The following is a 21192-nucleotide window of genomic DNA, read 5'->3' as shown; positions in this document are numbered from 1 at the left end:
CCATGGAGACCAGGACGCTAGCAACGGAGCAGGTAAGTAAAAAACTTTTTATAACTTCTGTATGGCTCATAATTAATGCACAATGTATATTACAAAGTGCATTATTATGGCCATACAGAAGTGTATAACCCCACTTGCTGCCTCGGGACATCTCCTTTAAGGGTTTTCTTTCAACTTGTATTTACAATGTGTTTGGAGAATACTGATTTGGATATATTATTTAGGAATTACTATTTATGCAATTTTTGCCTTTTTTTTTTTAAAGAGGATGTCACTTTTATGAGTGTGGGGTTTTTTTTAGATGTGTTTAGAAGAATTGGCTTTTTAATGAGCTGTCATGAACCAAAACCTATTCCTGCGGCAGCTTGATTGATGATGTAAATAACTGATAAATATTATGAACTAAATTCCAACTCTGAGTTGGAAAAGTTCATTAGTACAAGCAAAGGGTAAGAAACAAGAATATCATTCTTTCAAAATGCCATGGCATTGATTTTTAATGGCATCTCATGACTATTAGCCATTTCCTGATCTTGGTTACACACAAGGAAAGTATTTTTCCTTTTTTCACTAAGTTAATTTCTGAAAAGCCTGAGTCACCCAATGGGCTTCTCATCATTCAGTTAGTATATGTTTATGGCATTTTCAATTAATTTTTTCTTTATATTTCTAATAAATTAGTTGTCAGCTTTGAAGGACAAAGAAGTGATAACGGCTCTTGGCACATTTCTCTGTCTTTCACATTATATTTAAGGGGAACAAGACTCTCTAAGCATTGATTGTTGACTTGCAAAGGCTGGGTTGTTGAGGTAAGACATGGGGTACCATTGTAGTGAATGGTGTGTGGGTGTATAGGAACATCCAAGCTCCATTACACAGCTGTTTTGTTCTATTTCATAGATCATAATAGAGGGTTATTCCTATTATGATAGGAACAGCTTATCCCCATTCTTGGAATTGATAAATGCCCTATTGGCTGGATTCTCACTATTCTGGTTAAACAGGTGTTCACATCACACACTTATGACATATAGATAGGATAAACCATAAAGGAGTTGTCCCATCAGCAGAATCCCTGTGCATATTCCCAATGAACTGTTTTCTCGGAGCATCATTAACTGGCCAAAGTAATGGCTCTCATATTTAAATAGATTTGCTTTTAGTAACTTCAGTAGCTTTTTGCCTTACGTATTGTGTTGCAGTTTTGTAGTTGGGAATAAGTGTGGATCTGGACCAATGGACCTCTTAAGATATCGGTTGGAAAATAATTCAGAACGTTTACGAACTTGTGTCCCCTCTGCTCCTTTTCACTTGTCTTAACTAGCCTACTCCAAACATAACATTTCCTAGAACCTTCTAGAATATTCAATCCACATGGTTCTGGCTCTTGCATCCACCGAAGAAGCTTTCATCCAGATGCACTAAAGACATTTGTTAGTAAAATCAAACCAATGTATTGTTCTCCTGAGGGCTCACCAGACAAGTACTGCACCTCATTCAATCACATCTTTCAGCAAGAATTCATTGCCTTGAATTTGCTTTAAAGTTTAGCCTCTGAGAATAACTAGCTGCAGTATAAACAGAGTATTCCCTTCCAGAGTTGCAAAACACAAGGCCTTTTGAGCCTTCACTAATAATTTGTGAAGCTTTCAGATATTTAGATTTGGTCTCGAATCCCTGATATTGGGCAATTGGGAAAACTATCGCTCCCAGTATTTCTTGTTTGGGCATGTTGGGAGTTTTCGCTTTGCAATTGCTAAAGAGCCATGGGTTGGAGATTACAGGATAGGTACTGTTAGACTATACGCATAGTTGTAGCATTGGTTGGTGCCTCCAAAGTATTTTCCAGATATGAATGGACTATTGCAATTAGACTGGAATCATTCCAGTCAACAATGTCATTGATGTCCTTTGGAGAGCATGTGTCTAGCAAGCCAAAGCTTCATATTGTGTTATTACCCAGGGAGGGCAGCTACACAGCAGGCCCAACTGTTGACCCACCATAAGAAGACTCTTTAGACAACCAGTTGTAGGCCAGGTATTAACCAACCATTGAGGTCTATAGTTTTCCCAGTCTAGTATACAGTATTTGTAGAATGTTGAAATGATCACCATTTTTCTTCATGTTTTTAGGTGAGTACATAAAGACCTGGCGGCCCCGTTACTTTCTCCTCAAGACTGATGGTACTTTTATTGGTTATAAGGAACGTCCTCAAGATGTCGACCAGTTAGAAACTCCTCTGAACAATTTCTCTGTAGCCAGTAAGTATGTATGGGTTTATTTCATTCAAAGCTTTTGTTTGATAAAGAGATATAAAAATGGACATACAGATGAAGCAGAACTAAGCTTGTATTCAGGCACCACTATTGATAACCCATAGCTTTCATAGGGCTGCAGTTAAGCCTACTAAATTACAAGCTATGCAGTCTTAAACCATTACATTGGCTCTGCTACATCTATAAGTCTGAACGCCTAAAGGTGTAATACATCTATGTTGGACTATGAGTTGTGGAGTGGGTTAAGGTTTTTGGTGTAGATATCACCTCCTTCCTCTGGCTTTCCTCCCATTCTTTCTTCTCCATATCCACAGCTAAGCTTCCTACTTTTGTTTATGGGTAGAACACTTCTTAGCACTCTTGAAAGTCTGACATAATGCATCCCGTATATACCCTCTCTCTCTCTTTTTTTTTTTTTTTTGTCCACAGCATGAACAGTCTAGGAAATTCTGTTTTAATTTATTCCATGTATTGATGTATTTTGACTGCTATTGATAACCAAATTATTAGTTTTTTTTTGTTTTTATCAACTACAAAACATTGGCAAGCCTATCTTAAAGGACACATCACTACTGTGTGATTCACACCTTTGTGTAAGGCAGTGCCCATGATGCCGCCTTCAAATGATAATAAAATCATCACTTAGTGGAGTAATAATTTGTGGAACAGCCTCATCCACAACAATGGTCTTCAGAACGCACAGAAGTCAGTATTTGCTCGCATGGACTTCAAACTTTTTTGTTGGCACACATCTGGAGTGATTTGGCCCCCAACTTGAAGGCGAGAACCATAGCTTTTTTTGGGGTAGTGGGTTGGGGGGGCGCGGGTAGTCATATTTTTAGGGTGTACACACTGCAGCAAAAATGGCAACATTGGGGCTCTTTCACACGGCAGTATATACGCAGCCATTTACCTGCGTATATAAGCTGGGCCATGTGAATAAATGCATTGGATTCAATGCATTCTATCAGATGGCCGGTGTATTTACGCAGGTAAATGGCTGCGTATATACTGCCGTGTGAATGCAGCCTTATTCTGAGGGTCAGTACAATTACAACGATTAAAAAAAGCACAAGATGTATTTGGTGTTTTTGCTTTTGCTGTACTACTTGAAGAAAAAAGTCTTAAATTTATATTCTGCTGCCATCTTCTGATCACCGTAACTTTTTTACTTTTCTCTCAATTATAGCAGTGTGAGGGTTTGCATTTTGCAGGACGAGCAGTGATGTATGTTACTACCATTTTGACGCGCATATGACTTTTTGATAACTTATGAAATTTTTTCTTGTAGGCAGGTTGGCGAAAAAAGTGAAATTCTGGCATTGCGACTTAAAATTTTTTTTTTACTTATGTTTACAGTGCAGGATATATATATTATTTCGTTAGATTGGACCTTTTTCTTTTTTTTAATTAGAAATACAGGGGAAAAAAACAAAAAGCAAAACAAGTGTTTTTAAACTTTTTAATATTTTAATACATTTTTAAACAGTTTTTTTTACACCTAACAAGACTTGAACATGCGATTATTTATTCACTTATACCATGTACTGCAAAACTTCAGTATTGCAGTGTATGGTATTTCTGCATGCAATCTATTCAAGTTATGCTGCACATCATAAGAGTCAGAAATACATGGCAGCCATGGGGGCCTTCAAAAGGCTCCCTGGCTGCCATAACACCTGGAAAGCACTCCATGATCTCACCGCTGGGGAGCCTTTCAGGACCTCAAATCAGGCCATTTCAATGCCGCTGTCAAAATTTACAATGACATTTAAGCCACGATTGTCATAACCTCTGAGCATGGCTGTTCTTGTTGGGTGTCAGTTGTCAGACTGTTAACACTGGCTATGCATGGAGCGGGCTTGGCTTCTGATCCTGCGCCATATTAACCCTGTGTACATAAGACGTACATGTACGTCCTGTGGCGTGAAGGGGTTAAAGATCTTGATGATGCAATTGCTTAATCTTAAATGTTGTATCTCAGTGGCTACATTTATGATATTTTCAGAAGTAGCATTTCTTCCTGTGGTTTTGCAATAATTTTGTGAAAATTTCAGCAAAAAATTGTAACCTAACCATGATACATGAATGCTACTTTGGCTTTAGTTCTTTTACGTAAGCCACATTCCGCTATAGGATGAGTAGAGCCATACTCAAATCTATGGAAAATAAATCTTTACTAATTTCTTCAATACCATATATTGGGCTAAATAAAAAGTTATTTATTTCTCTATAATCCGCTACCCTGGTTTGTTTTAATTAACTTGATTTGTAATTAATGATGCTTTCCCTGCAAGTTAATTAAACTTGGTTTGTTTTTAGTGTTCGCACACCATAAAGCTCTCAGTTTAGCAAAAGGATGATCATAAGGGACGATAAAATTATTTAATATGATAACCGTATGCATTGTGTGACAAAGAAAGGTACCCCCTGTAGACTCCTGAGCTGATTAATTACCCAGTTTAGTGCTTGCTAATAAACAATTTAGCTGTTTAGGCAAGACGAGAAATGTTCTCTTCCTGTTGCTGTGACTTTTTAACCTCCTCATTTGAAATATTCTGAAATACTGTATTCTGTGTTATTAAAGGGGTTGTCCAGGACTAGAAACAAAGGGTCTGGTGTTTTCCCAGAAACAGCGCCACATGGCTTGTTTGTATTCTGTAACCATGGAGACACATAGGTCTGCATAGGAGCTGCTTATTTTCAGTACTTGGAAGCAATTTAAGAAATTGCTTGCAAAATGCACATATCCTTTAAAAAGAATGTCAGCTCAAATATGCTGCCTTAACTACCGCCATCATGTTATAGAGCAGGAGGAGCTGAGCAGGATGATGTATAGTTTTATGGGGAAAGATTCAGTAGAACTTGTAGTTTAGTCATTTAAACCTCAGCTCCGCCCACTGGACTCTTCAGCTCAGAATGTGCAGAGATATAAGTGAATAAACAAGTTATACTGAATCTTTCCCCACAAAATAATATAAACTGTGCCGGTTTGGGCAGCATGTTTTGAGCTGATATTCACTTTAATTAATGTAATTTTGGTAAACTGCAAAATATATTTGTTTTGGGTGTTAAGCTACCTTCCATTGACCACTAGATCGACATCTTGGGCATTCATTTAGAGGCTGCAGTTGTACCCACTAGTTTTAGCTTTGAATGATAATGGCACAGATCCCTACTCTTCTTATTAATAAATAAATAAAATTCTGTCAGGTTGGCCAGAGGTGTAGCTTGGTTTTCCGGCATCCAGGGCAAAGATTCCCCCCTTCCTCCAGTCTGAAGCTTCGCTTTTTGCCATGTTCTTCCCACCAAACAGCAATTGATCTAACATTGGATGTGAAGAGCCATAACCACACATAAGGCGGGACAGTTGAAAAACACTGCTATCCAGCACTCGACAAGTATCGTCCATGGATTCTGTTCTACTGAGTGGTTGCTTGGTGCATGCTGGGCAGACAGTTGCACAACATCTCTCCAAACCAAGGAGTATGTTTAGAAAATTGTCTATAAAAACAAACAAACAGAAAAAAACAAACTAATTAACTTTGTTGTTGCCCATTGCAACCAATCACAGAACAGCTTTCATTTTGTACTGTGCTTTTGAAAAATAAGTTGGTTGCTACAGGCAACAAAGGCAATGTTTCTTTTAGACAGTTACATAAATGTGCCCCCATATGTCCTGCTGGTGTACCTTTTTCTACTGTACAGGAAAGCAATGTTGACTTTTAAGACTGTCTAGTCTAAATTTATACCACCCATTACCTGATTGATCACGCCGATAGTTACCGTATGCCAAAATTTTAGGTAAATTTTTCACAATTTTTGCATAATTTTAGACCATGCCCTTTTACACGGAAATGGAAAGATGGAACAGTGACTCTACAGCACCACCTATTAGAAGGCAGCATTACTGCAAGTCAATGTCTTGTAACAATGACTGGGAATTATGAGCCATAACTCTAATCATTTGCATATATGCCTCAGCTGCAACTGCATGCCGAGTCTTGCAGCAAAATGACAACTCGAAGGTGCTTGATTTTAGATTTATTTTTTTTTAATTAACCCTCATTCCCCAACATGCATACACATTATATTTTTATATTTTATGGGCACAGGTTGAATACACATACTCACGCCTTGCTCTCTTCTTGACGTCGTTGCAGTCGGCATCATCAACTATAAATGAACCCTAGTATTCTCGGTGTACAGCGTGACCTGGCTCCCCACAGGACTCACCTCAGTCCTGTTAGCTAGTTGGTGGGGGAGATATAATACTGCTCCATATGCCGAGGCACACCAAGTTGGCTCAATGTTATTGGAGGATCTGTCTGTGAGGTACAGTTGCCTGCCCATTCACTTCCACTGAAGGGCAAACAACTTAGTAGCAACTCATTCTGTAAGTCATGTCCCTGCATCCTGTCCTATATGAGCTCTCATATGACTTGGCTGCACTTTTGGTTGTTGTACCACCATCCTTACCTGTAAAGTCTGCTCACCGCCTCCTGTGTGCCCAGGGCCAACGTCCCTCCTGCTCCCCCCCCCCCCCCAACCACAGCCCTGAGTTGGCCAGTTGCTTTTAAGAAAGTATTCTCTTCCTTATTGATGTGGGTATTTTTGTCCCCCTAAAAATTGCCTTGATGCCTTGATGTGTTAGACCGCAGCCATTGAATAAGCGATTTACACATTTAATTTAGTATTAATGAGTAGTATTTTTTATTTTTTCTAAGTCTTATTTTTCGGATGTCTTATCCCTGCACAGTAAACCGTAAATGGCTTGTCTTTCTAGGGTGGAAATTCGCGGCAGATTACTCCTGTGTGTTTGCCAGGTCTAATCAAGACAAATGATTGTTTGAAGAAGCTCAGGAACCATTTTTTTTCTTTTACTTTCCCTCTTCTCTCCTGTGATAGAATGTCAACTGATGAAGACAGAACGACCAAAACCAAACACATTCATCATCCGATGCCTCCAGTGGACCACAGTTATAGAGAGGACATTTCACGTCGATTCTCCTGAGGAGAGGTAACTTTTTTTTTCTTTTTCCCCCCTTTGTCGTATAGCACAAGATGGACTTAGATATTTAGTGCTGCTTATGCCACTCCTTAAAGGGAATCTGTTGCTATTCTGACTTCTGTAAATTAGGATATACTTAATATGATGCAATACTGGGCAGACATTTACAGCATATCCAGAGGATATGTCATAAATATCTGATAGAGGTATGTCCCACCTCTAGGACTCACAACTATCTCTAGGACAAGGGCCCTCTAAACTATCCGACTGGCTGCCACATCCTGGTTGGGAAAAGTAGCCAGACTTGCGTAAACGTAGCACCATGAGCGAGTTAGATTAATGCCAAGACAACTTTATTCTACCCGAAGCTTCTGCTGCAAAGTTCCTATGGAGGAGAAGCTTTGGGTTTCTCACGTCTCCTAGAAAATCGAAGTTTTACATACAACCAGTAGAAGTAGATGATAACGGCCTTACTTCTATAGACTGCAGATTAACGTTTAGTGGCCCTTTTTAACCCAAGACGTCCAGTGCGGTGTAATCTTCCAACAGCAGATGAGCTCTTACCTCTCTGCATGATGCAAACATCACAGGTGCGGGTGGTGAAGGAAGGCTTCAATAAAACAGACCTCATACTCGTAATGGTTCTTTTGAAGACCTGTTTGGTAGTGTGATGATGACTTGGCTCTGAGGCCTTGCTCCCCTTAGCCAGCATTATTCTGCTTAGTTTATACTCATGAAGCAGTAGTTAGAATGCTCCAGAATAATCAACATTTTCAAGTTAAAAGTCACATTAATATCCAGATATTTCTGTTTTTCACTTTATCAAGACAATTATGAGTCCAAGATTTACTTTTTTTTTCTTTTGGGTCAGATTTTTATAAATTTAATATAAATATTTCAATTGCATAATTTTTATTTTAAAGCATATCTGAGTTTTCAGAAACTTTAAAAAGTAGCCCCGGTCTTTATTGGCCGCTACTTGAGCTCTGTCAGTGCAATTTTTCTACTGCCTTGCTGTTTGCAATCTGTTACAGCTAGGTCGTATTGTAAGCCAGCCATTCTGCCAGTACTGTACTGGCTGGGAATTCTTCTCCCACACTTCCTACTCTAATTGTCTGCAACACAGCATATAAATGCTTGTCCCTTGATTGCATGTCCCTGTTAATAGAGAAGCCAAATGCCTAATCACAAGCAGTGGATTGTAAGGGTGCTGGAAGAAAAATTATTTTCAGCAGTAAAACACAATATTTTCTATTGCAAGTATATTACAAAATTGATGATGTACATGTAGACTGTTAGATGAGCGTAAGTTGTGTAAAAAGTTGGTGTCCATTTACATTTTATAAATAAAAACCTTTTAGTTTTCAGAAGTCCAATTCTGCCTAATTGGGCAAAAGTTAGGAATATGGGAGTAATAGACTAGTCAGTTTCGCTGACTATCAGATCTACCCTGTGAATGGACTTGCAAGGGTCATTCTGTCATATATCCATGTATATATGGTTTCAATGCAAATAAATAGCATTTTTTTATAACATAGATGCATGATAGATCACATTAATAAAGTTCCTGAGCAAGGACCGCCACTGCTTTCTAGGATTAAATGGCTCTTTAAAGAGCTGTAAAGGGACCCGTCATTCTGCAAATCAGTGGTGGTCCAAAATCAGACTTCACCAAAAACATCTTCTCATATGTATCTATAACCTACGGGTTTCTTATTTCAATATGGTAGCTTATCCCCTCATATTCAAGTGACTAAGGTTGAATATATCAGAGAGATACAGCCTTTGGAGAGACATGATACTATTTCTGCAAAAAAACATTCTTTCTAGCCATGGACAACCCCTTTGAACCATCCAAATACATGGTTGGGCCACTGGGTTATGCTATTGTTTAATCTATTGTTGCTTACTGTTGTAAATTGGCATGTAGAGCTACAACAGTCTCCAACCTGTTATACTACAACGCTCATCATACCGCCATTAAGAATTAGTGGTGTCCAGGCCACGATGGGAGGAGTTCTGTCACAGGAGTAGGAGAGCCACAAGTTGTAAACCACTGCTCTACAGGCTACTTTAACCGACTAGGGTGCTACAGGATGTGGTCTGTGCTTTGTGGTGAAGGAACACTATGAATTTTTCATGTAGTTGTTCTGTTAAAGTTCCACTCCAGTGAAAACACATTTTTCTTCACTGCACCCCTCACGTAATTGTCTATCACACAGTCTGATGTTTTCCATGCAAACTCGCTTCCATGCAGTGCAACCTCCTGTCTGTTAATTATCAGACACTATATTGATTTTTTTTATTTCTCCTTGCTTTCTTTCACTGTTCTGTGCTGCAATCCCATGATGCATCAGCATCAAATGACCAGCTAAAGTACCATCTCTGTCTGCTGAGAGGACAGTGTAAATGTAATTACACTCTCTATCCGATTTTTAAAAAAAAGCTAAAAAACATAGGTATACATTCAGGATGCTGAGCTGTTCTTTATTATAACTGTGAGAGGAGCTTCTAAATAGCAGTAACAGGCTCTTCCAAGAGGGGAATACAGAATCTCCCGTGTAGTACACTCCATGCAGTTTTATCATGCAGGAATAGTGACTCCTTGAGACGGCACAAAGCCAAGTAAATCCGAGGGGGTCACAATAATATTGCATGACCCAACTGAAGAGAAGGAATCCATGAATATTCAGATGGAAGGTAATAACTAAACAAGGTAATACTAACTGATATATACTTGGGCAGTAGTTACTTAATATGTGTAAAAAAAAAAAAATCTTCACTGCAGTGGCCCTTGCAGGCATGACCTACATACATATATCACCAGTTCAGCTATAACTCTACACTATACCCTATATGATGGCAGATGTTGGACTGCCCACAATGCTACATGGTGATACTGCATACAGTCCACAATCATTGTATGACTATGCCAGTGCTGTGAAATTGCTTTGGGAAGTCAACATTTGGAATTGCAGAACTAAAATAAGTTGAAGCAGCATGTCCAGCTGTTGATGTAAAAATAAAACTTTTTTCTGGATATCGAAGATGGGCATCATAAAAATAGCAAAAGGAATGTTTTGCAGATGGTTTTACACGGAGCATACATTGATGTAGTAAATCCAGATCTGCCACTGCAAATTAAGATTTTTCAGCTGCACTGATGCTTCACATGTTGACCGCTCATCAACAGCCAAGTTGGCTTCTTCCCACCAGGCTCAGCTAGATTGACAGGCCTTTCCCTATACACAAGTAGGAGAACTGTCAGTCTAGCTAGGCTAGGAGGAAGAAACATGTGAGGAGCTGCCCAGATGACCCGTCTTCCTGTTCCTGGCTCCTTTTTGAAATCTTGCTTTATTGGAAAAGCCAGTGTTTAATAGTAAAATAAAGCCATTTGTAGCAAGATTACATTTTGGAATTTCATGCTGCCCCTGTGGTTTGTGCAGCATGAATCTCATGACTGGTTTCCTTTAGGTACACCAGGAGATGTATAAATCCGTTTTCAATAAGCTTCCCCTAATGGCAGATGCAGGCAGCCCTGCATTATTACCTATAGCTGTATGAAGGAAACAAGGGCATTTGGAGCTTAGATACGTATAAAGATATATTTATGAAGTTAAAGGGTTGTTAGAGTTAAACTTTTTTTTTTTTCCGTTTCTAACCTGCAGGCGATGCTGGGAATTGAGCCTATCTCACCGACTCCGGATCTCTGCCACCCCAGAGCTGCATCTCCTGTTACACCTGTTGGTTCGGATTACATCCTAGAGGTGTTGGTCAATGTACAGACTGACTGCTGCTGCAATTCATTTGGTGAACATCACCAGCTCCAGGATGTTGGAAGAGCCAATGTGGAGAGCAGGGGTCTGGAGTCGGTGACTATAGGCACTTTTCTGATTTCTGAGCATTGCCTACAGATTAGAACAAAAATTGTGGTTGACTTGCCATCTCAACAGCTCAATATTTTGGTCCTTGGTTTTATTTTAATATATATTTTTTTAAATGTGGTGTTCTTTTTTCAGAGAAGAATGGATAAAAGCCATCCAAGCAGTAGCCGACAGCCTTAAGAAACAGGAGGAAGAGATGATGGATTTTAGGTCTGGCTCTCCGAGTGATAATTCCGGTGCAGAGGAAATGGAAGTCTCTCTTTCAAAACCAAAACACAAAGTAGTAAGTTAACCCAATCCTTATGTGTTCACATGGTGCTACATGTACAGTTCGGTTACACGCACGCTCATCTATATAATAGACTCTCTAACCAGTATATGCATGCTTTAGGGCGAGCACCCACTGGCGTTTGCGTTTCCCGCGGGAAAAAAACGCAGCGTTTTCGACGCGTGTCCCGCGGTTTTTCCGCGCGTTTTCCGCGGCGTTTTTCGCGGCGTTTTCGCGGCTTTGCCATTAATTTCCATGGAGAAAAATAAGGACACATATGCAACTGACAGTTCCTATGTTAAAAACGCAAACGCAACGCAAAAAAAACGCCAGTGGACAGGAACACATGTTATCTCTATGCCTGTGCAGGAAAAACGCAAAACGCAAAACGCAGGTAAAAAAACGCCAGTGGGTGCTCGCCCTTACTCTAGTGAGCTGCATGCTTTCCTTTATACTAAGCAGCAACTCTACAAGGTGTGTTGATGCCAATACCGTCGGCACCAACTAGGTCTGGGCTTGTTTAATTGGATAGCAGGTACTGTATATAATGACACAGCCTTCATTTTGGTGCCTAGGTACAGTCACATTAGTGTCCTTTTCACAAGTCGTTTTTTTTTTTTTTTCTTCTTTTGGAAACTGTGCTACTCTTGTCAATATGCTGTGACTGGTATTACTGAATGGAGCATAGCTGCAATACCAGACCCCACCTATGAATAAGAATGCCACTGTTTCTTTGACAAAAAAAAGCAGGCTTTTTTTTTTTCTAATCCCAGACAATCCCTTTAACAGATCCATAAAGGAGATGGAATCAGTTAAAGGCATATTCAGACGACATCAAAGTGAAAGTTATATGCTTCACAAGGCAATAACGTAATTTTGCAATAAAATGTTATAACTTGGTGCCCAGTCTCCAGAATACCCCTTTAACCCTTTCCAATCCACTGTCTGACGTCTAAAGACATTATGATTTAAGGCTGTACAGCTCCGATATTGGAAGATGTCCGTCGGGGTTCTCTTACTGTATATTGCCGGCCTCTCTGCTGTTGGAGCCTATCCAACGTGTCACCTCATGCAGTACTGGCTTTAGCCAGCATATAGCGCTGTTGTATAACAGCAGAAAAAGAGTAAGCCCCCTAGGAAAACCAGGATACAAATTGCATTGGAAAGGGTTAAATGGCTTTTCTCACTGATAGTACCTGATGACGCAACGTTCAAACGTCTGAGAAGGTTATTGTTGGGGAAAGGTTGTCCAATGGAACTCTTGTTAATCTGATGAATGATTTGACTTGAATGAGGTCTGCTGAATGTCCAATACTAATGGGTTTCAGTGACTCAACTTGTTTCAATAACGTGGGCCAGATCTGTTTCGAGATCTTGGTAGGGGGTGCCAGCCTTGTATCCTATTTCTTTGCTTCACTGAAATAAAGGATCAAGCTGTTGGATTTCAATATGCGCGATCCTTTTGTCCTCAGTCAAGAGAGGCCACTGCCAGACGTGTCTGGCAGCAACTTGCTTTCCTTCTATGTATCCAGAACACTGGAGAGGAGATCTGTTGGCCGAACAACCATTCGGCTGACTGCTATCTAAAGTGTATGGCCAGTTGTAGTGATTTGGAGAGTAGGGTTCGAAAGCTACCTCATGGATGAAGGAAGCTGAATCAAACTACTTCTTCTTTTGTCTAAGACCTGAAAGGTTTAGAGTTGATTACAAAATGTGAGCACGTCTCGTTACTTATTATTCTAGCCTTATTTTAATATTCTGTGGACCTCTTTTAAAATGGTGGGGGGACGGGGGATACTTTGTATGAAATACTTATTTTTATACTATTTGAACTGGTTAATCCTCCGTGGCGAATAAATTTTGTTTGCAGCTTAGTACAAAAATATGAACCCAAGGGAACTCGTCGTATTTTGTTTTTTATATCTACAGACAATGAATGAATTTGAATATCTGAAGCTACTCGGGAAAGGTACCTTTGGAAAAGTCATTTTAGTCAAAGAAAAAGCAACAGGAAGATATTACGCCATGAAAATTTTAAAAAAAGAAGTAATTGTTGCAAAGGTGGGTTTAGTAGATTTTAAAGGGGGTTTTCTAACAACTGACCTTCTATAGCCAGTGATTGGCTGCAGCAGTCACATGTCCTGGTCAACAGCAACCTGGAAGGACAGAGTGGTTGTGAAGCAATTGTAAGTTGCAGGGGGAGTCGGGGAGGGAAGGGAAACCTCTTTAACCTTTTTAAGCTACTGCTCAATTGGGATTTTAACCCTTTCCAATCCACTATCTGACGTCTTCAGACATTCTGATTGTAGGTTGACAGCTCCAATGTCGGAAGACGTCCATCTTGGTATTCTTACTGTATATTTCTGGCCGCTCTGTTGTCGGGGGCCTCTCCAGCATGTCCCATACCGCAGTACTGGCTCTAGCCAGCAGACGGCGCCATTGTATAATGACAGAAGGAGAAAGCCCCCTAGGAAACCCTGAATCCAAAATTGGATTGCAAAGGGTTAAATATGTGATAGCTATGGCTCAATGTATCCTTATAGGTACAACCAACCTCAGTTTGATACAGTGGGCACTTACAAGTGAAGATTGTGGTAATTTTCTTGAAGGGGTTGTCCAGAATTAGAAAAGCATGGTTGCTTTCTTTCTGAAACGGCGCCATGCATGTCCTTTGTTTTTCTAATCCTGGGACCCTCCTCTGTTGACTCAGAATGGTTTAAAAGGGCATATGAAAAGTGGTTGTCTAAACCAGACAATCTATTTCTAATAGACCGGGGATATGTCATAAATGTGTGATCAAATGGGTAATTGACCACTGGGATCTTGACTCATCGCAAGAGCTAAAAGGAGGCCCCCTTTGTGGTCTTACAAATTTACTGAAAGTTTGTTTTCTAACTCAGGATGAAGTAGCGCATACACTGACTGAAAACCGCGTCTTACAGAACTCTAGGCATCCTTTCCTAACGGTAAGTATGTAATTGTGTTGCCTGAGCTATGTACATGACATAAACTACACGAGTCACCGATACCGGTCATTGGGACCACTGCTATATTTGCCTTGCAATTCATAGAAGGCATTATACACTATAAGGACGCTGCTGCCCTAGATGAAGCAAAACTGAAATAGGCACTCGATTCGATCTTTGTTAAAGGGGTTGTCAGAGATTCAGTTTTTGCAAATTAGTTTATACTCCCTGTGGAAAAAAATATAAAGCATCTATACTCTCCTCTCCTTGCTCTCTGTAAAGAACCCTGCTTCAGGTTTTCCCCATAATGTGGTGCTTACAAGCTGCAGCAGCCTGTTTACGGGACATCACAGGCTGCTGCAGCCTGTAAACGATGATGCAGGGGAGACCTAGAGATGCCATTGGAGGTCTTGAGAGTATAAGATCTTTATTTTTTCACATGGGAAACCTGTTTTTCCAAATAAGTTTTTTTTATCTCGGGACTACCCCTTTTAAGGTCCTGTTGCAGTTTTGCTTGATCCAAAGGAGCCACTCACACTGCAGATAAATGGTAAGTAGATGCTTTACTTCCCAGGAGGCACAATATGCTCAACACACAACATAATTTCCTGTATAAAGGACCTCCATACAAAGAGATCAAATAAAGTAAAAGCTGCACATAAAATGATGAATAATTATGGGTATTCAATATCAAGCTGCTAGCCATACTGACCCATCTGTGGGAAGCCTGTTGTATAGCAGGAGAAGCTGAGCACATCGACATAGGTTTGGGGGAGACCATTTAGTCTGAGGGGGCCTTCACACTGGCCATAAAATCACATGATTTTTGTGCGATGTGAGAGAGTGAAAATGCAGAATTATGAAACCAACTGCTAATTATTAGGAAATTATAGTGCCAGTGTTTCTGGTGGCGCAATGTGCCACACAGCTCTAGTACACACATGTCCGTCTAATTTGTGTGTGTGACAAGTGGTTGTTAGTAGTTTGATGATTTTCAATGGTTTCCTTCACATTTGCAATGTTTTCACTCATGCAATGTTGCGAGAAACAAAATTGCGGCATGTCCTATCTTTCTGCATTTTTTTTTTTATATCCTAGGTTTCCCTATGGAACCTCCTTTTTATTTTTGGGGTAGGGCCTATGTTTCAAGCCCCCCTCCAGTGCACAACTTTGTAGCACAATCGCAATATTGCCGCGAGAAAATGCAGCGATATCACATGGACCACCAATGCAATATCACTGATTTTTCTCGCTGTGATATTGCGTCACCCATGTGAAACAGGCCTTACTCTTATGGATTCAGATCACTACTTACTTTGGTCTTATGAGTCCAGGCAGCAATCCTGCTCAATGAATGGAATATCTACTCACAAACAAACAGGGAAGCCTGTCTATTCATTGAGTAGGACCATTCCCCATTCTCATAAGTCCTGAGTTAAGAATCTAAACCAATAAATACAGAGGCATGGCTCCATCTGTGCCCTGGTGGGTGGCGGCTCCATCTGTGCCCTGGTGGGTGGCGGCTCCATCTGTGCCCTGGTGGGTGGCGGCTCCATCTGTGCCCTGGTGGGTGGCGGCTCCATCTGTGCCCTGGTGGGTGGCGGCTCCATCTGTGCCCTGGTGGGTGGCGGCTCCATCTCTGCCCTGGTTCTGGGTGAGGCCAAAATAATGGTAAGATGACTTCAGTATTCTAAATGGCACTTTGTAGATGGGGGGACGTTTTACAGACTTTGCATTGAGGTCCAGGAGCTTCAAAATATGCTTCAGAGTAGATAACAAGTGGTGTAGAAACATGTAACAGAAAACCATATATCGATCTGCTCCAGACATCCTTCTGCTCTACAACATGCTCACCAAAGATAACATAGGTTCAGCTTGACACTTTCACTATAAGCATCTACTGTAAACCGCGCCCTTCCTGCTGATGATACTTTTTCCAGTAATCCTTTCTCTTGAAATCTTGCATTTTTGCAAGGGGGTATTACATTGGCCACATGTAACATGCCGCTGTATGTATTAAGATCGGGTGTCTAGATTCTAGGTTCTCAACCTGTTGTACCGCCAAGTTGACCCTGACAAATATAAGACAACTTGTCACAAAGTTATCAAACCATTGGAAATCTATTGTGATAACACAACAAAATTCATTGTAAAGCTATTGAAAGGGTAAACAAACTGCGGCACAGAAAGTTGTCTTAATGCAACTTTAACTCAAGTCAAATCTAACTCATTTGATTGTGTTTATACATAGATGTCATGCCTAAAGGATGAAAGGGTAGTCGCACTGCCCTTATATTGTGCCTAAACCAGGTGCAGCACACAGTGCATTATCATAGCTCTGGGGACACTTTTGATGTCATTTTTTTGGGGTGGGATGTGGGGTAAGGGGGTTGGAGTCACTTAAGAACATTGAGAAACCCTAATTTAAGTGACTGTTGGCAGACCATAAGAATAAATCCCCCACAAACCTGTGGCATGTGCGGATACTGCATTTGATTTGAAAGCAAGAATTTAAAGTCATATGAGTGGCTTGGGGAAGAGATGCATTTAAATCTCTGGTAGTGGTCATACGTCTGGGATGAGAAGCCCTATAGCTAGTACCTCTTCCAGTGTAAATTGTCTTCTTGGTTGTGGTGATCCTCTGAGCAATGGAACTTTCAGCAGTTGCAGAGTTTGGTGGTTGTCATATAGCTGAGTTAAAGAACCAATCAAAACGGAGCAGGGTCCTGCAAAATTGACAGAGAAATGGCCACTGTAGTGTTGACCGTCTCTCATGGGACATGAAGACACATGTAACCGTAGTGGGATTTGTCACATTAGATTTTCCTGTTTTGAAATTGCAATGAACAAAAAAGAATAGTAAAAACAAGACTAAATACATCAAAGATGCATGAAGTCGCAATACATGATTCTAAATATAATTCCTCTTAGATAACCCATAAATTTACATAATGTGGTGTTTTTCTTTTTTCAGGCATTAAAATATTCCTTTCAGACTCACGATCGCTTATGTTTTGTTATGGAATATGCAAACGGAGGAGAGGTAAATACTGGGGTCTTCATTTGGGAAGTAGCTTTTAAGAATGTATAGGCTGAGTGCAATGCGGCTTCATGGAAACTGATGCAATGTAAAAAAAAAAAACTTCAGTAAGATGCTAGATTTTTGTTGCATAGCTGCTGTAAGACTAAATTGTGGTGCACATAAATGCAGTATACATGCAACTGCAGTGAATGTGGGTTTTCTACACACAGCCCAGCCAGTCAGGAGTGGGCATTTAAATTGGTGACTTTACACTTATGAGACTGGCAACTTATAGGTACTATAGGGGCAGATCCTGCAATTAAAAGGGTTTTGACATTAGAAAAAAAATCCATACCTACCTATGGCCTCCTGCATACGGGCAGGTCGGACGCCGCATGGGGGATTCCCGTAGCGTAATACCCGGTGACCCCCTGTTTACCTGTCCGGTGTCTTCTGTGAGCGCTGGGGATGTGCCCACTGGCACTCCGTCATGCATGCGCAGTAGCCGCTGGTGCTGGGAGGGACCAACTGCTTCCATTGACTTCAATGGAAGCCGGCCGTGTGCAACCCACACAAAATCACAGCATGCTGCAATTTCTTCTCCGTGAGCAAAAAATCACAATTGATTTCTGCTCATGGAGATGAAATGGCGTTTTGCCATTGAATGCTATATGCAGTATTTGGTGCGGAGTCTGGAGGTGGGCGCCCGCTGTGGACTCTGCAATGCAAATACGCCCGTGTGCAGGAGGCCTATTCCTCCCCAGGCGGTCTTCTTACTGCATCTTTTCCTCGCTGATCTTCTCCAGTCTCCCGGGTCACCTCATCTCCAGCTGGCCGAATCCTCCTCTTATTATTATGGAGCATCCTTTCTCTGCATTCTTCTTCCTGCAGGTCAGTGTGGGTTACATCACTGGTGACGTAACATTCAGTGCCTGGCAGGGAATGCCCAGCTATTGCTGAGACATGCGCACTGTCTCGCTGCAATTGTGCATATGCTATTGCAGAGAGCCAGCGCGCATGCGTAATCTTGGCCATAGCTTGGCACTACCTGCTAGGCTGTGACTGCTACGTCTCTAGTGACTGGGTACATTGCCCTGTAGGAAAGAGAATGCCGGCAATGTACGCTGAGTCACAGGAAGAAGAATCATCGGCTGGCTGGTGATGACGTGACCCGGGGGAATGCAGGAGCCAGGAGAAGATCGGCAGTGAGAAGATGCGGTAAAAAGATTGACGGGGAAAGGAATAGGTAAGTATTGAATTTTTTTTTTTCTAATGACCAAACCCCTTTAAGGACTCTATATAGAACTGGGCCCCAGTTCAGGTTGGTCAGCTTCCATTAGAAGCAGAGCATGGCTTCCAGGAAGTTTAAAGGATTTTTCTGGTTTAGTATTTTTAAATACCAAATTAGGAAATTCGAAGATAATGAGAATTGTGTAGAAACCCCTTATGTTGGGAAGAGCAGAGAGTGGCTGCGATGGACACAGTACGTCCAGGCATTGTATGGACAACCCATTGATATCATTGGATACTGTGTAATACTTAAAGGGAACCTGTCACCTCCCAACAGCACTATAAACTAACTTATGGTGAGGTTTGGTGAGGTTTTGGGGAGCCGGGTGATGCTTTTTTGCTTTTTTTTTTTTTTGTTTCTCTATACTCCATCAATCCTGCACTGTCTCCCACTGAAGTCTACACACAGCACGAAAAGCTGACTCTTCACATTGCCATGCACATACACTCCCATAGAAGTCTATGGAAGAGCGTGTTTACAGCAGTTTGAAGAGTCAGATTTTTGTGTCATCTGTAGACTTCACTGGGTGAGTATTTATTTTAAAAAAAAAATAAAATAAAAAAATATATATATTGGCTGTTAGTTTATGGTTCTGTTTGGTAGGTGACAGGTTCCCTTCAACATCTGCTTAGGTGGCTCTGCAAAAGACTTGAGACTTGAACACTTAAAGCCCATTTACACGGAGCAATGATCACTCAAAAATCACTAAAAAGCGATCATTTGAGCGATAATCGTTGCGTCTAAATGCGTGCCCATCGTGCACTTTTCGTGCACTGCTAGCTGATCGTTGAATTCAGTCCAACCTAAAAATCAGCCTTATCAGCAGTTCTCCCTGGGTAGCGCTGATACCATTGTTTCACGTCAGAGAACAAAGGAGCTGAATGCAGATAAGAGCCCTCAGGCTGTTAACTGCATTTAGCTAGGGCTTCCTTTGCAGACTTAATTGCTACTAAGTAGCTGAGTAGCTACTTAAAAATTTATGCTAAATGATCGCTCAAAGCTGTCAGTCAAACTGTCGTTTGAGCGATCTTTAAACGATCATCGCTCCATGTAAATGGGCCTTTACTGCTTGGTTGCCACAGATTACACCTAATTATCATGGTCTTAAGCAGTGGGATATCTTGTGATCAGCTTCCCATTGAGGAACCTTTTTGACCAAAGGACAGTAGCCATTTAAATCAGCTGTACTAGAATAGGGGACGGGTGTGCTCACATGACTCAATAGGAGACCATATTAAGGGTCTTTTTTACATGGAGCAACTTAATCGTAAACAATTCATTCACGCGTTCCAGTTACATCCATTCACATGTACAGATGATCATCTACATTTCTCCATAGTTTTTTTTTTTTGTTCAGTTTGTTCAGTCCTTCTTTGATCTGTCAGGGAAGACTAGAAATGCCTTGGAGAGGTTTTTGAATGACTGAACGGTTGCCTTTTACACACAATGACTGGCAAACAACAAATGCTGATTTTTATGCCTGCTTAAAACGAATGACTAATGATAAGTGAGCGAGTTATTGTTAATCACTCAATCGTTGCCTGTATTTACACTGAATGATTATACATAGTATCATAGTATGTAAGACATATCTCCATCCAGTGCAGCCTATTACTAGCCCCCCTCCCCCCCCAATGTTGATCCAGAGGAACCAAAAAAACACCAATGAGGTCGAAGCTAATTTTCCCCATCACACAATTCAAGGATAATCGTTCATGTAAAAGGACCCTAAATTTGCCCATGTTGGTAGTAGGAGCATTCTAATAACAAAGTGGGTGTAGAAGTAGTTACCAGAATTCTCAGTTCCCCCTGACAGCCCTAACTCTAATTGTATGTTTCTTATATCTTCAGCTATTCTTCCATCTATCGAGAGAACGTATATTTTCTGAAGACAGAGCGCGGTTTTATGGAGCAGAGATCGTCTCCGCATTAGATTACCTTCACTCTGAGAAAAATGTAGTTTACAGAGATTTAAAGGTATTTCAGTCATGTAGACATCAAGAATGATTTTTAAAGGAGTTGTCTTTGTTGATTACATTTAAAGGAGGAGCTTAGGATTAGAAAAACCATTGCAGAAATAGTGCCACACAATTTAACTGGTTTTGCCTAGTATTGCAGCTCTGTTCCATTGTAAAGAAAATAGGGTTGAGTTGCAATACCAAGCATAGCCACTATCAAATGTATGGCACTGTCTGGTATATTATGATTGGGTATACAGTGCTCGCTGCAACCACCTAAGTCAACTGATTGGTGCTGGTCTGACTTCCAGCAGCTTAACTGGTCTGATATTGAAGAGTTATTAAAACTCCTTTAACCCAAGGGCTTAATGTGTATTTTTTATATACTATACTCTCCTTTGATCTCACATTGACAAGAGACTGGAGAGGAGTGGGGGAGATGCTGTTACAGTGCTGACAGGCCAAGAAAGTCTATAGTACACAAACTTTCCCAGCCAACTCTGTGTTGTCACTGA

General features: G+C 40.8%; 1 protein-coding gene across 4 annotated transcripts in view; it reads left to right on the top strand.

Moving 5' to 3' along the window:
- AKT1 (AKT serine/threonine kinase 1) overlaps positions 1–21192 on the top strand; it is a 113701-nt gene that overhangs the window by 71196 nt on the left and 21313 nt on the right. For 3 of the 4 annotated variants that reach the window (XM_066608153.1, XM_066608152.1, XM_066608151.1), the window contains 7 exons: positions 2134–2262; positions 7186–7297; positions 11308–11455; positions 13370–13501; positions 14341–14406; positions 17381–17449; positions 20571–20696. In XM_066608153.1, the coding sequence (XP_066464250.1) occupies positions 2134–2262; positions 7186–7297; positions 11308–11455; positions 13370–13501; positions 14341–14406; positions 17381–17449; positions 20571–20696 (782 nt within the window). The remainder of the gene's footprint in view (positions 1–2133; positions 2263–7185; positions 7298–11307; positions 11456–13369; positions 13502–14340; positions 14407–17380; positions 17450–20570; positions 20697–21192) is intronic. The other variant, XM_066608154.1, reaches the window with a different exon arrangement.

This window comes from Eleutherodactylus coqui, chromosome 6, assembly GCF_035609145.1.
Source record: "Eleutherodactylus coqui strain aEleCoq1 chromosome 6, aEleCoq1.hap1, whole genome shotgun sequence".
NCBI lineage: Eukaryota > Metazoa > Chordata > Amphibia > Anura > Eleutherodactylidae > Eleutherodactylus > Eleutherodactylus coqui.
The sequence above is the reverse complement of the archived record's forward strand: the minus strand, read 5'-3'. Positions and strand labels throughout refer to the sequence as shown.